The sequence below is a fragment of the Sturnus vulgaris genome, chromosome 10, assembly GCF_052056855.1.
Source record: "Sturnus vulgaris isolate bStuVul1 chromosome 10, bStuVul1.hap1, whole genome shotgun sequence".
NCBI classification, from domain to species: domain Eukaryota; kingdom Metazoa; phylum Chordata; class Aves; order Passeriformes; family Sturnidae; genus Sturnus; species Sturnus vulgaris.
The window spans coordinates 9,785,155-9,798,357 of record NC_142252.1 but is presented as its reverse complement, the minus strand read 5'-3'; the positions used below and the strand labels follow the sequence as shown (position 1 = coordinate 9,798,357).

Sequence of the window (13,203 nt, the reverse complement as noted above, 5' to 3'; positions counted from 1 at the left end):
AGGAGCCGGGGCACTGCAGGGCGCGTCTGGCGGCCGCAGCCCGCTGTGTCCTGAGGCGCTGCTCCCGGGCAGTCCCGCCGGGACAGCCCCGCCACTCGCTCAGCCCCCGAGGCCCTGCCTGGCCCACACCCATCGCCGCCCATCACACAACATTTGTCACCAAACGTGGGTGACAGCCGTCTCTTTTCTGCCGCTGACACCCAGCGCAGACGCCAGCTCTGCCCAGCTCCCGATGGAGCTAAAAGGCTTCCAAGGGCAGCATCAGCTGGCCTTTCCTGAGACTGACTCTCAGAGAACCGAGGAGCAGCTGCTGCTTCACGGCGTAACTCGATTTTCCAACTCCATACAGGAAAATACAATGAAAGTTGCTATTATATATATGTATATATAAGGTATTTGTTTTAAAGAGAAGAAAGCAGGCTCAGAGCTTTCCCTATCTTTTGGATTTATGGTTACAATGTTTTGGAGGTCAGAAAGTGTAGGAGTTCCACCACAGAAGCATGTATTGATCAAGGGCTTGCAACTTGCTGATTCAGCTCTTCACAAATACCAACAGCACTGTTTTACAGAGGCAAGTGGTCAGAAAGATGATCTCCTACTAAATAAAAGTTGTCTAACATTGAGAATGATACAGGACTTGCCTTAAGATCTTACATTTGATTTTATATCGGGCCGCCTTGAAACATGAGCTGTGGCCCAAGCAATCTTACCAGGCAATCCTCATAATTCTTTATGTGGAATCATCAATTTTACCTCTTCTTTAACATTTTATGAACTATCAAAAGGATTTCGTGTTTAAAATAAAAACAAACAAGAAAACCCCAAAGCAATTATGGTCTAAAAACTGGTTCTTCATGCACACTAGAAATATGGTTCCTCTACTGATTCCCCATTTATAATTTTGAGATCAGTTTTGTGACTGCTTTTGTTCCATTGAATATGACTGTTGTTAATGCAGTTGTCACAGGCAAGTCACTTGAGTTGTTCTGAGTCATGGGAAATCCTCCAGAAAAGCTCTGGTGGGGATTTCTAGTGTAGTATCACATTATGAATTACCATTAGAAGGTCACGACTGCCCCTGCCCACCTTCTGTCCCATCGCAGAAAGAATTGCATCAAGCTGTATCCCTTCTCCTCTCAGGATGTTCTTTCCATTCTTTGCATTGTGTGCAGGTTCTTGCACAAGTAACTTTCTTTGACAGTTTGCAGATTTCGCTGCAGCTATCCTTAATTTTCAGATCACTGATTTAAAAGGCCATACTCAAGCATGCTACATACAACACAGTTCTGGTGGTTTGTCTTCCTTATTTTCATGCCAAACTCTTGATAATAATTTTAGGTTGTGCCTTTTTCTTTCTGCACAGTCTGATTGTACCAAGCACCACAGAGCCACTCACTCACTCCCCACATCTCACCTCACCATGGGATGGGAGGAGAATCAAGAAAATAAAATGGAACTCATGTTGAGGTAAGAATGGTTCTATAAGGGAAACAAAGTAGTAATCATGATGATACTACTACTACTAATTGTAATAAAAAGAAGGAGAGAAGTAGATAAAACCCAGGTAAGACATGTGATGACAATACAATAGCCCACTCCCTGCTGCCCAGTGCCAAGCTGGTCCCTGATCCACCATCAGCCTCCTCTTTCCAGGTAATTTCCCCAGTCCATATACTGGCATGATGTTCTGTGGGGTGGAATTGCCCTTTGGCCAGTTCAGGGCACCTGTCCCAGCCATGCTTCCTCCCAGATTTCTGTACCTCTCCTCACTGGCAGACCATGGGACACTGAAAAATCCTTGACTTAGAGTAAACACTACTGAGCAACAACCTAGCCATCAGCATGTTAGCAATATACATTATCAGTTAGCAATGTAAATTCTCATACTGAATCCAGAAAAGCCCTGAAACAGCTGATAAGAAGAAAAACCCCAGCTCATCACAGCATCCTATGTAGGAAGAAAGCTGGCATGCAGAGACCCAGCTTGGGTATTTATACTCAAGTGCTAAACTTGGAGTGTGGTCCAGGTCAGAGAGAGCAAGTGTCTTTCTGAGGACAAACCCCTGCCCCTGTGTTTTAATCAGATAACACTTTTTTTGGCATGCACAGGTAGTGGACAAGATCATTAGTACTGGGGGAAAAAAAAAAGCCGACATGGAAATGGATCTTTTATTTAGTCAAAATATTTTTATTTGGCTGCATTTAGCAGAATGCAGTCCCCATTGTTTGCTCATTATTCCCAATTTCTCATGTGTCCATTCTTTCAGTACAATATGTTAACAGCTTGCACCTCATCAGCACTTTCCTGTTAAGGCTCCCAAAGCATTTAAAGACATCAGTCAATTAATCCTCACAACAACCATTAGCAGTAGGGGAGTAAAACGATCTGCAGCTGCAGTGAGAAGTTAACATCAACTTTTTCCAAGTTTTTCTTTGATTTCCAGTGTCTAGCTTGTATTATGCCAGGCTTGAAACGTGTCCCTGCAGTTGTACCTCATGCTTTTGAAAGAAAGACTCATTTGGAGCACTCAAAATCTAGAGCTATTTATCAATATCTTTCTTTAGTAACTTGTTGAAGGCCACACAAAAAGTGAGCAGCAGGATCCAAAACTAGGAACAAGGCAAAACTTCCAGTTATATGCTATACTATGAGACAATTTTCTGTAACTTACCTTTGGACTTTAAAGCCACAATCCATTCCCTTCTCCTTATTTATTCTCTACTGGACACATTTCCAGCAGACTTCAGCCTCAGGTACTCACATTTGCATTTTACTAGCAAGTTTTACGTGAAAGTCTCCAGAGCCATCGATTCTATGTTGTTACAATGCCTTTGGATGACTGCAATGAGCCTTAATGAAAAAAAGAAACTCCGAGCACCCCAACAACCTACCAAGCAACAGGTGTGGTTTTTATCTTTGAGTATTTAAAGCAAACTTCAGAGTTTATTCAAAAGTCTAGTATGTGATTGTTTTAAAGAAGATAACCTCAACCCCAGGCTTGACTCAAATGAAAGACTAAATATTAACTTGACATTAATACCTTCTTATCAGTAGTGCATCTGCAAAGAGATTCTTCATAAAACTCTGTAAATTCACAATTATACTTTGCAAACAGAATTACTACAACTGTTCAAGCAAACAATAATTTTAAAATATCCATTCAGTTCATGTAAATGGTATCTTCACATTAGCTCCATGGTAAGAAACTGGCATGGAACACAGACAGAACCTTTTCTTAGTTAGGTCTGACAAACAGTCTGACAAACATAATGCAAGTAATTTAACAGAAACAATATAAAATTTCACTGGCTTAAAAAAACATCTAAATAAGAAATCTTGGTTTTTTCACTGAATTGCTAGACCCTACATTTAAAATGGTGCATTTACAAACTATTCAGATGAATTAGGCTTCTTCTGTAACACTAAATACTGAAATTCTGATAAATTGTGCAAGTATTAAAAAATATTAACATTTTAAATGTCAACATTACAATTTTAAATAGCCTTGCAAGTGCAATGTTATAAATATTAAAAAAAACCTCAGAGCTACAATTTTATATAATTTATATGAGCAAATGAAAGTGCTTTTCAAGTATTTATATTCATTTACAGTTGGATTTTCTTGTATATAAGTCAGTGCTTAGATGGTACAATTTAAATATCAGTCTTTTTAAAAATTCTGGATGCATACATTTATCTGAATGGAATAATGATTTCATTTTCAGATATGCATGCTAAATATTTAAATACAGAATACAATTTGTGATAAATATTTAAATATGAAATGCTGTAAAAATGGAAATATAGATTTTGTTAGGAATCACATTCTGAGGGGTGTGTAATAACCTGATAATGCCATGGGAGCCCTTGAGCCATACAGTAATTGTTAATTCTAACAAAATCCCAAATTATATGATAAATAGCTTTTTCTTCAGGAGAGACAAAAGCATGTAATCATAACAGAGGCCCAATACTGCCAATTTTGAAGAAGTCAAAGATTGCATGATCCATGTCAAAAGCCATGGAATCTAAAGAAAACTTTCCAACACTTTCTTCAGTCAGCCCTTAGCCACAATCACTCTGGAGCACACAACCAGTGCCTGTCACCACTGTCCTGCCTGCCCAGTGCTGCTGTTCTCCCTCTCTGGCCAGTCAAGCACCATTATCATCACAGTGATACAAAACGCTTTGTATTCCTGTTTGCCAGCCACAGGAAGGGTAAGGTACGTGGGGAGATACTTGTTTATTAGACAAGAAAACCAAACCAAAACAACTCTTAATGAATCATTATATAGTTAAAAGTGCACTGAAAATATTTCCTATTGAACCCTATCTCTCCTAAGTGCCAGACTGTCATCTGAAATGATATCCACTTGGAACACTGAACATATGTAAGCTGATACAGGAGCATTTAGTTTGTCTTGCCCTTTGAGAAGCCCATGACACAAGGCAGCATTGACATCTTTCATTAAAGATCTGGTGATGCTGTAGTTTAATGGTGAAGATGTGGCTCAGAAATGACAAGGTTCAGCAGATGCCCCTGCAGATGCCATTACAGACTTCCTCCAACAAAGTGCTTTGTCATTTGCCAAAGACAAAAGTCAAACTGTTGCCCTACCTCCCACAGTGCTGCACTGGCAATTTATAATTTTTTTTCCAGATGCATCTGGACTTTAATAAATTATAGCTCTTCAGAGTCAGGCAATTCTTTGTAATAAATCAGAGTTTCATGTTCTGTGAAGAGTGACCACTGTTTAGATTGGTCTCCTCATGCAGACCTGACAACGACTGATGATATTTTCTTGTTGTCCTGCTTTCAAAGTCTGTGGCACAGGTCTCCTAGAAGAAAAAACCCAAACATTCAATTTTTTTCCTTAAAAAACAGAGAGAGACAATGAGACTTTGGATGTGGAATTACTGACAACAACCTTGACATTCTTGGCTCAAACATCTGTGTGCTACAGAATGACCCTGCATGTAACAAAGAGGGGTGCCTAACCTGAAGGGAATTCAAAGGAAGCCCCCACAGGTTTTGCAAGTGTTTATTGTCCCGTTGGGTACTGGGATGCAGGGAAGTAGAGTTTACCTGAACATTCTTCTTGGATTCAGTGATGCCAACCAGAAACTGTAGGAATTTGTGTAGTAGTTGCAAGTCCCCCTGCCATGGCACTCTATGAACGGGACAGCTCGAAATTCTTCCAGACAAGATCCAGGAGATGCCAATGCTTGGCCAGAAGCTTCTGAGCCCGCACTTGTGTACTGTAACCACCAAAACATTTTGATGAGAACTTGTCCATCAGCTTTTAGTAAACTGCAGGCAAAAAAAACCCCAAACCTCTTTCTAAAACATACCATATGTTCTGTGGTATATCTTGGACAAAATAAATTGAATGCAGATTCATTTGATAAAACTTGCAATGAAGCACAGAAGTCTTCTGAAAATTCAAGCAGTTATGGCATTTCTTAAGTCTTCCCTGCAAAGGCCTTTTTCAGCTCGATGAAATACATTAAACTAACCAGTACAAAGACTAGAAAGCTGGCTTCTGTCCACTTGAGTATAACAGCAACTACATTACAAATAAACCAAATTGGTGGGGGTGTGTTTTCATATTTTTTGTTGCATTGATCATTTTACCAAGCACAAAAAGCAGAAAAGGCATTTTCCTTCTCTGATGTTGGCAAATGCTTGTAGAAGTAGCTCTAAAATAATTTACAACAGTTTAAAATTGGATAGAAAATACCATCTAGCTTTGCTGCTGTTGGAAACAAGCAAATTGTTTTAACCAAATGCTAAAAATTTCTCTCATTCTTTTCCAAGTTTATTATTATTACTACTTGGGGCCAAATCATAGGAGAAACAAAAATTTCACCCTAGACCTAAAAGGACTTTACATTATGCAAAAAAGAGGGGTTTAAAATTCTTCTACCTTCATTTGCTGGCATCCATATGACATCCCACAAACATGGGTAAGAAAGATGAAATGCTACATCCTCTACTATAAGTACACTGTTAGTCCCCTAAGCAGTTCTCAATTTGCAGTTACATTATGAACTTTCTTCACTCATATCTAATGATGGCATCAAAATTACTGAGGCAGTCTTCTGTAGACAGTGTTCACTGTTTATTTTGATTTTTGCTTTCTGTGGAGCTCAGCCTCAAATTTGATTTTTGAAAGAACTGCCTGGCATGGAAGTTGGTCACTTATTTTTGCGTTTTTGTGTTCAGGACCAGTTTAATCACTTCACTCCCCAAACCTGTTTCCTAGATCTTAATATAACATGTGAAAGTGAATGCATGCACTTATTTTTTTCAGACTAAAGTCCTTTAGTACTTCTCTCATCTTTTCTGCTTTTCCTCCTGTCACCTATTTTTGTGAACAGATCAGAATAGCTGTTTCTATGCTTTTGGAATTGAGTAAGAATTCACAGAATTATTTTCTACTTCTTGGCCGAGGCAAAAAAACAAACAGTTATTAAGAAACAAATGAGCTATGAACAGCTCAAAACACCAGGTAAAATAAGAGGACATAAAAATGAGCAATTCAGATTTTTATATCCTTACCATAACAAAAGAAAAACCCTTCCAGAGAGACATCCAGCCATCTGGACATGCAGGAACTACAGTTGTTTGGCTGTGAACTGCTATTACCATTGCAGCTCCTTCACAGACAACACACCTGTGAAGGAAAGCATGTACATTCAGTGCAGACATGAGGAAAAACATGAAAGCAGAACAAACTTCTGCTTTCTAGGATCATAGCTACCTCATGGCATAGCATACCTTGCTATAAATGCTACTACTCACACAGGTTTCTGTGTTTAATGAGGAGTAAGTAAATTGAAGGTAATCCATGTACCTTACCTTCCAATTGCTTTGCAATCTCTTCTATAACATCAGACTAAAACTGTTCTAAGATGGGAAGTATTTCCAGAATATTTAAGCTTCTTAATTTTGCCTTTAATGAAGTAATGAGCAAAATGTTACCTTTTTCATGTGCTCACTACTTTATGTTGTTCTGGTTTACTTCAAAGTTCTGCATTTCTGTATGTTTATTTGCTAAGATTGGAAAAAGTAAACTTTATTTCCTAAATGAGGAGACTGAAGCTGAGCTACTGGAATGCAACAACTGGGTAAGGCAAGACAGAAGATAAGAGTGCAAAGCCTGCCTTCCAACCTCGGATTTCACTGCTCTAGGTTTTTCATGCTTTTAGAACTTTTCTCCTAACTTATTCTTCATCCTTCTCAGCTAGTCTAAGCAACTAGATGGGCTACACTTGCAGAAGGGTGTTTCCTAGCTGAGAACCTTCAGCTCAGTTTACAATGTTCTTCACCAGCTACAGTAAATACATCATCCAGAATTGAAAGCAGAACTTGATTTGTGCTATAATTCTAAATAACAACACTGTCTTTATTTAATTTTAGTCTATCTTTAATATCCATAATTATAGGGTCTTAAGAAAACAATCCCTGCAATCAGCAGGACAGTGTGCCACTTTCTTATGTTGGCTCTGCAGCAATAGGCCCTAACTTTATTCTAACTTTTCTTGAGAGTATCACTGAATATTTGACATACTTAGGTGAATAATCAAAAACCAGGCTGTTGAAGTCAGTGCTTGTACTGGCTGAGACGAGCAGGTCTTGCTTAATATTTTATGATGTCTCTGTGGTTCCAGGGCAGAAGAGCTAAAATTCTTATTATTCTCTTACCTGCTTATCTGGGGCTCTAGTGCCCTGCCAGAAATGGGTGCCATGTCTGGTGGCATCACCACTGCAGTGGACAGCCAGTAGGAGTAGTCGTTACGAGAAGCGAAGCTACAAACGTCATTGAGGCTACAGAACAAGAATGGCATGGTGCTGAACCTCTGCAAGCAGCTACCAGCTGTTCCTAAAAGACAAAAGATGAGAGGTTTGTGACAAAAAGGAGATTAAATTTAGTGCAGTGACCAGAAGAGACACATGATGGCATCCAATCTATGTAGGAAGAATTAAAACAGTTAGTAACTATGAAAGTGTCAGTACAGTGAAATTATCTGAAAGCAAAATGCTTCTGGTTTATACAAAAATACCTATATAATAAACAAAGGCTAAGAACAAAATCTGTTAAAATAATACAATCTTCTTGAATGTTATCAGTCCTGCACACAGTGGCAGGGATTCAGCTGCTTAAACAAAAGTTTCTGGTGACATTGTTCATACCCTAAAGCATCCAACTTAGGCTCCAAAACCCACAAGATTCTCCTTCACATCCTGTGCAAATGCTGTGAAGGTTTATAGTAGACATCTATCCATAAGTAACTGAATTCCTCATCAAAAAACTCTAGGGATATCAACAAGGGAATATATGAGTGCAGGCAAGAAAGGTGTCTTTTAAACCATGATTCCTGGATTGACTCCAGACCACTCTGGAGATGGATTATTGAAACCAATGTTTCAGACACTTACTGTAAATTTGGTTTCATGACAACATCATTACTGGACTCTAAGAAAACAATCTGAAATCTTTTACCAATACAGTACCAAGATCTTGTCCATGTGCTCGTTCATTTCCTTGTACAAAAAGCAGTGAATAGCCAACATAGATCTGGGATGTCCCACGTGGGCACGAAGGAATCTTTGTTGTTTGACTATGTCGGGTAAAGATAAATCCTTTTCTTGTTGGACCAGCAATGATAGTACCTGGTGATCCAGGTAACCCCTGCAGACCTGGAAAGCCAATCAATCCAGGTTGTCCTGTGGATGAGAAATAAATATGCAAGTATTATAATTTTGTTTGAATTTTCTTTTCTTTTAAATTAGTGAAACTGCTTGAAAACTAACAAAAAAATTACCAATAACAACATACAAATTAAAAACTGGTAGTATTTGTTGCAGAAGTAGGAATTCCTTCAGACCTAGCTCAGGCAGCTTTACATTGCATAGCTTCATGGACTAGTGAGGTATTTTAAAGAACCACAGCCATTTTTACCAAAAAAAGCCTAAAGTTAAAACATTTAGTGATGCCTAAATAAAAATAGTTGGTTCTATTTTGATGTAATAAAAAGGCACCCTGGTACCTAGGGATTTCAAGTGATTAAACAGATGTGATTAATAACAGACGAGCAGTCAAGGTATATTTCTGTAAATTATTATTTCAGTTGTGAACACACATCTGTTAAAAGCTAAGAATGTGCTTACATGTGTCCCTAAAGCTACTGTAAATGTTCTGCAAATTACAGAATCTCAATACATGCAAGAGGAAGGATTTACAGAAATCAGCGGTACAATTTATCTGTAAATTCATTAGTATCAGTCAAACAGAGATTCTTCTTTCCTGTACCTCTTTGTCCTGGAAATCCCCTGTCTCCTTTTGGACCAGGCAATCCTGGACGACCTGGGTGACCAAAACGTCCTGGTAGACCTTTTACTCCTTTAGGTCCTAAATTGCAATCAAGAAAAAAAACCCCAGAGGCATATGGCAGTAGTTATAGATTTTAATAACTGGTAAAGAATAAAGTTAAAATCCTTACATAAATCTATCTGTGTTAGGATAAAAGCATGAACGTAGTAAGTTTTCAGACTATCTATAGTGCAAGTGTCATCATCTTTCCTATCAGCAAGATGACAAGGAAATATTGAATGCACTGGAGAAAAATTACTTCAGCAGGCCTGTCTCCTTGAAGAGCTGCCTCTCTGGGGTACAAAGCTGTGGTAGTGGGAAGGGTGGCCAGATACCCACTGCATATCCACATCAGCCTGCCTTCTCCTTCCTTCCCCATTCCTCCCAGCTGTGGCAGGCTTCACTTCCGGTGCCAATGAGATAAGCCAGCCTGTCCTTTTCTTCCCACCCCAGACTAGAACAGACACAATCACACTGGAGCACATCTCAAATACTTCTATTCCAGGTGGTAATTCCCTCCTCCCCACAAATGACAAACATCCTGAGCATGGTTCTGGTTGGATGAAAATGGGGAATGTTTTCATCCACCATAAGCCTTAGGCTTATATTGAGGGATGTACTCACTGACTCACTGCAAGGGTGGAGGGCAGATGGAATGGGACAGGTTATAAATGTTAGGGTGTTAACAAGATACAAAGAGATATTTTTAAATATGGTGAGGTATTTTAAAAGACATGTCAATTTTCTATGCAGAAGTTTTTCCACCAAACCAAAACGTTCTGCTAAGCAGTGCACACAGACATGCATAGAGGTAAAAACATAAATCACCTTGTAGTCCAGGAATCCCTTGAACTCCTTGATCACCTGGTGTTCCTGGGATTCCTGGCAGTCCTGGAGGACCCTTGCTTCCTGGGATGGAGAATGTTTTTCCAGAGACTCCAGGTGGGCCTAACAGCAAAAATATAATGAAGATCTATTGCTTTACGTTAAGAGAAAGCAAACAAACTACAGAACAAACCAAATAAATCAACGTAAATCAGCTGGTATTGGAAGGAGAAGGGTTGGTTACCTTGCTGGCCCTTTGGTCCCCTTGGCCCTTCTGCACCTTGTGGTCCTGGGGGTCCTTGATTACCCTTTTCTCCTAAAAGAGAAGATTGAAGATACATCTGTCTGGTTTAAAATGTCAGAACAACTGTCCAAGTTTCAGAGACTTATTGAAGAGTCCTGCACAGTCCATGCAAAGCTCCCAAAGGGAAATACAGCCTATAGACTCATTTGAAATGTGAAAGGCAGTTTCTCCACCTTTGCTGCAACTGTGTAATTTAGAGGACAAGTGCATTTAATTTATAAGATGATACTGTCATCCCTATCTATATGAAGGTTAGTCGATAAACCTAGTTTGAATTCTCTACTTTAGACTATGTCCTTTCTATGTTACATGTTTTTGTCACTGGATTTGCAGCCTTCATGTGGAGTTCAGCTCCCTTTAACGCTATTGTCAGTTATGCTGAAGGCTTTAAGAGAGTTGTAGAATTTTTTATGAGGAATTTGATAAGTGCTTTGATGAGCTTACATTCAGACTATGCTCCACAGTTCTGCTTGAAACAAAAAAAAAAATTAAAAAGTATTTTTAATGCCATGTTGGGAGATTTGACATACGTGAGAGTTTTTTTGTTTAAGAAAGTAAGATTACTGTCTGTGTGGTGACATTGCCAATTAGAACAAATTTAAAATGCACAATAGTTAGCATGGATCACTGACAGGTAGGTTAAACAGGTAATGACAATCCTGTGTGACTAAATCACGCAATTGAAAAAATGAGAATACTGGAGAATGCATGCCTACATCATATTTAAATCACTAGAGAATTGTCTAAATTTAAAGGATTTTTAGCCAGCTACTGATTAAACTTACCCTCAAGAATATGAAATTAATGAAGCCAATACATTTAACAATTCATCTGCTGATAATCTGTAAATGAGATTATAATTGGAACTATTCTTACAGCAAAGAGGACTCAGTGCTGTAATTATGATTAAATGCTCCTGAGTTCTGTAGCTAAGAGGTTGTAGGTTGTCAGAAAGTCACATTTTCTAGCAGTGGGGGGACATTTCCAATTGGCAGACTCAGTGCCAAAGTCCTTACAGCTCATCACTCACAAACTTGTTTTGAACCTGCCTGAAATGAAGTCTGTTGATGTGTCAGCCTTTCCTCACCTGAAAGTAAGTTTGGACCCACCAGAGCACGAACCTCAGTGAAAACTCTTAGTGAATGCTTTCATTTTTAGACCTGACTTACACCCTGATTTTCATGGCAAAACCGCATGTCTCTAGAATCCCACATACACAAAAACTATTATAACTCAACATATAAATTATTGTATTTGGCACAGGAGTGTACATAATAAATATATGAATACCTTTTACACCAGGGAATCCAAGAAATCCAGGGTGCCCTCTAGCACCAGGATAGCCTGATCGACCTTCTATTCCCTGCAAAACATGACATCAGTAATAAACAGAAGCAGCATCTTCATACAATGAAATACAGTTTTGTTCAGAATATTCAAAGCATTATGTTCACAGAATATGGTGCAACTAGAACTATCTGCTCCACTTCTAAGCATGTTAGAAATAGCCATATTATTGTTCATATTATCCTGTAATACAAAACAGCCAAGGAAATGACATAACAAGAATTAAAAAAACCATAAAAGTCCATAAAACCTGCTTCTCATATATATTTTGGTATTTCCTCTATTACAAGGTGTTTTTGTGAAAATGGGTTGGAGGGGATGTTTGTTTGGGTTTGTTGCTTGTTTTGAAATTTTAGAGGGTATTTTAATTTTCATGGTAAGAGCAGACTATCAATGCAGTAAAGAAGCAATATTCCCCTTTCACTGACTTTGGGACCAGGAGGGCCAATGTCACCGGCTGGGCCCCTTGGCCCTGGTATTCCATCTGCCCCTCGGACACCTTTGCTTCCTTTCATGCTGAGAGTGGAAAGACCAGGAAGGCCTGGAAAACCAGGAGCACCTATACAGAAACATCAGAGTAAGTGAAGACTCCTGCCAACAGCTTTTCACATAGATTACACACAACACAGTGCAACAGTCAGTGGCTCCATAATGACAGTCATGTTTAGCACCTCAGTGATTTCCAAGGAAATACATATACTTAAAAAAAGAAACCAAGTTTTTCCCAGCTTGCTAATTTAATCAAAGACCAAAACTTACAGTATTCTTTTAATACAAGTTTATAACACTGCCTGTCCTCACTAAACCATGTCCCTAACTGCCATTCATGCTATCTCACTTTGTTAAAGCTGGATCTCAGCTGCCCTACCGACCACATGGGAGGAAAGCAAAATAATGCAATTAGGTGGACTTGAAAGCTTAGAGTTATTTTAATTTAAATGCCACTGCATAGATCATGTTGTTTGCAATGGTAATATTGCATTAACTGCTAAAGGGACCTGTTTAATTATGAAACTCTCTTGGGGAAATATCCCTTTCATCCTTGAATTCTGGATAGGCTGACTTCTACTTTCAATTATCAGTACATCCTTTCAGACAAAGAAGAAGTTCCAACAACACACCTGGTCTTCCATGTGCACCAGGAACACCTCTGTTCCCTTTCTGGCCAGTGATTGCCATGCCTGTGGTGCCTTGAAATCCAGGTAACCCCACTAAGCCAGGAGGTCCAATGGGTCCTTGATCTCCCTGATGACCTTTCACACCTGGAGGCCCAGGAAAACCAGGCAGTCCCATGTCTCCTTTGACTCCTGCAGAGTGTGAATATTACATATGGGGAAGGCTGTCAAGAC

The 13,203-nt window shown here is 39.1% G+C and overlaps 1 protein-coding gene across 1 annotated transcript in view; it reads right to left on the bottom strand.

Annotated features, from left to right (window-relative positions):
• Window positions 1-2,072: 2,072 nt before the first annotated feature.
• Window positions 2,073-13,203, bottom strand: part of COL4A3 (collagen type IV alpha 3 chain) — a 58,997-nt gene continuing 47,866 nt past the window's right edge. Inside the window, exons 43-53 of the mRNA XM_088170916.1 lie at window positions 12,976-13,161; window positions 12,283-12,413; window positions 11,798-11,870; window positions 10,448-10,519; window positions 10,207-10,326; window positions 9,319-9,417; window positions 8,520-8,732; window positions 7,710-7,887; window positions 6,564-6,678; window positions 5,088-5,260; window positions 2,073-4,840 (exon numbers count right to left, since the gene is read on the bottom strand). Of these exons, the coding sequence (XP_088027042.1) occupies window positions 4,756-4,840; window positions 5,088-5,260; window positions 6,564-6,678; window positions 7,710-7,887; window positions 8,520-8,732; window positions 9,319-9,417; window positions 10,207-10,326; window positions 10,448-10,519; window positions 11,798-11,870; window positions 12,283-12,413; window positions 12,976-13,161 (1,445 nt within the window). The 3' untranslated portion in view covers window positions 2,073-4,755. The remainder of the gene's footprint in view (window positions 4,841-5,087; window positions 5,261-6,563; window positions 6,679-7,709; window positions 7,888-8,519; window positions 8,733-9,318; window positions 9,418-10,206; window positions 10,327-10,447; window positions 10,520-11,797; window positions 11,871-12,282; window positions 12,414-12,975; window positions 13,162-13,203) is intronic.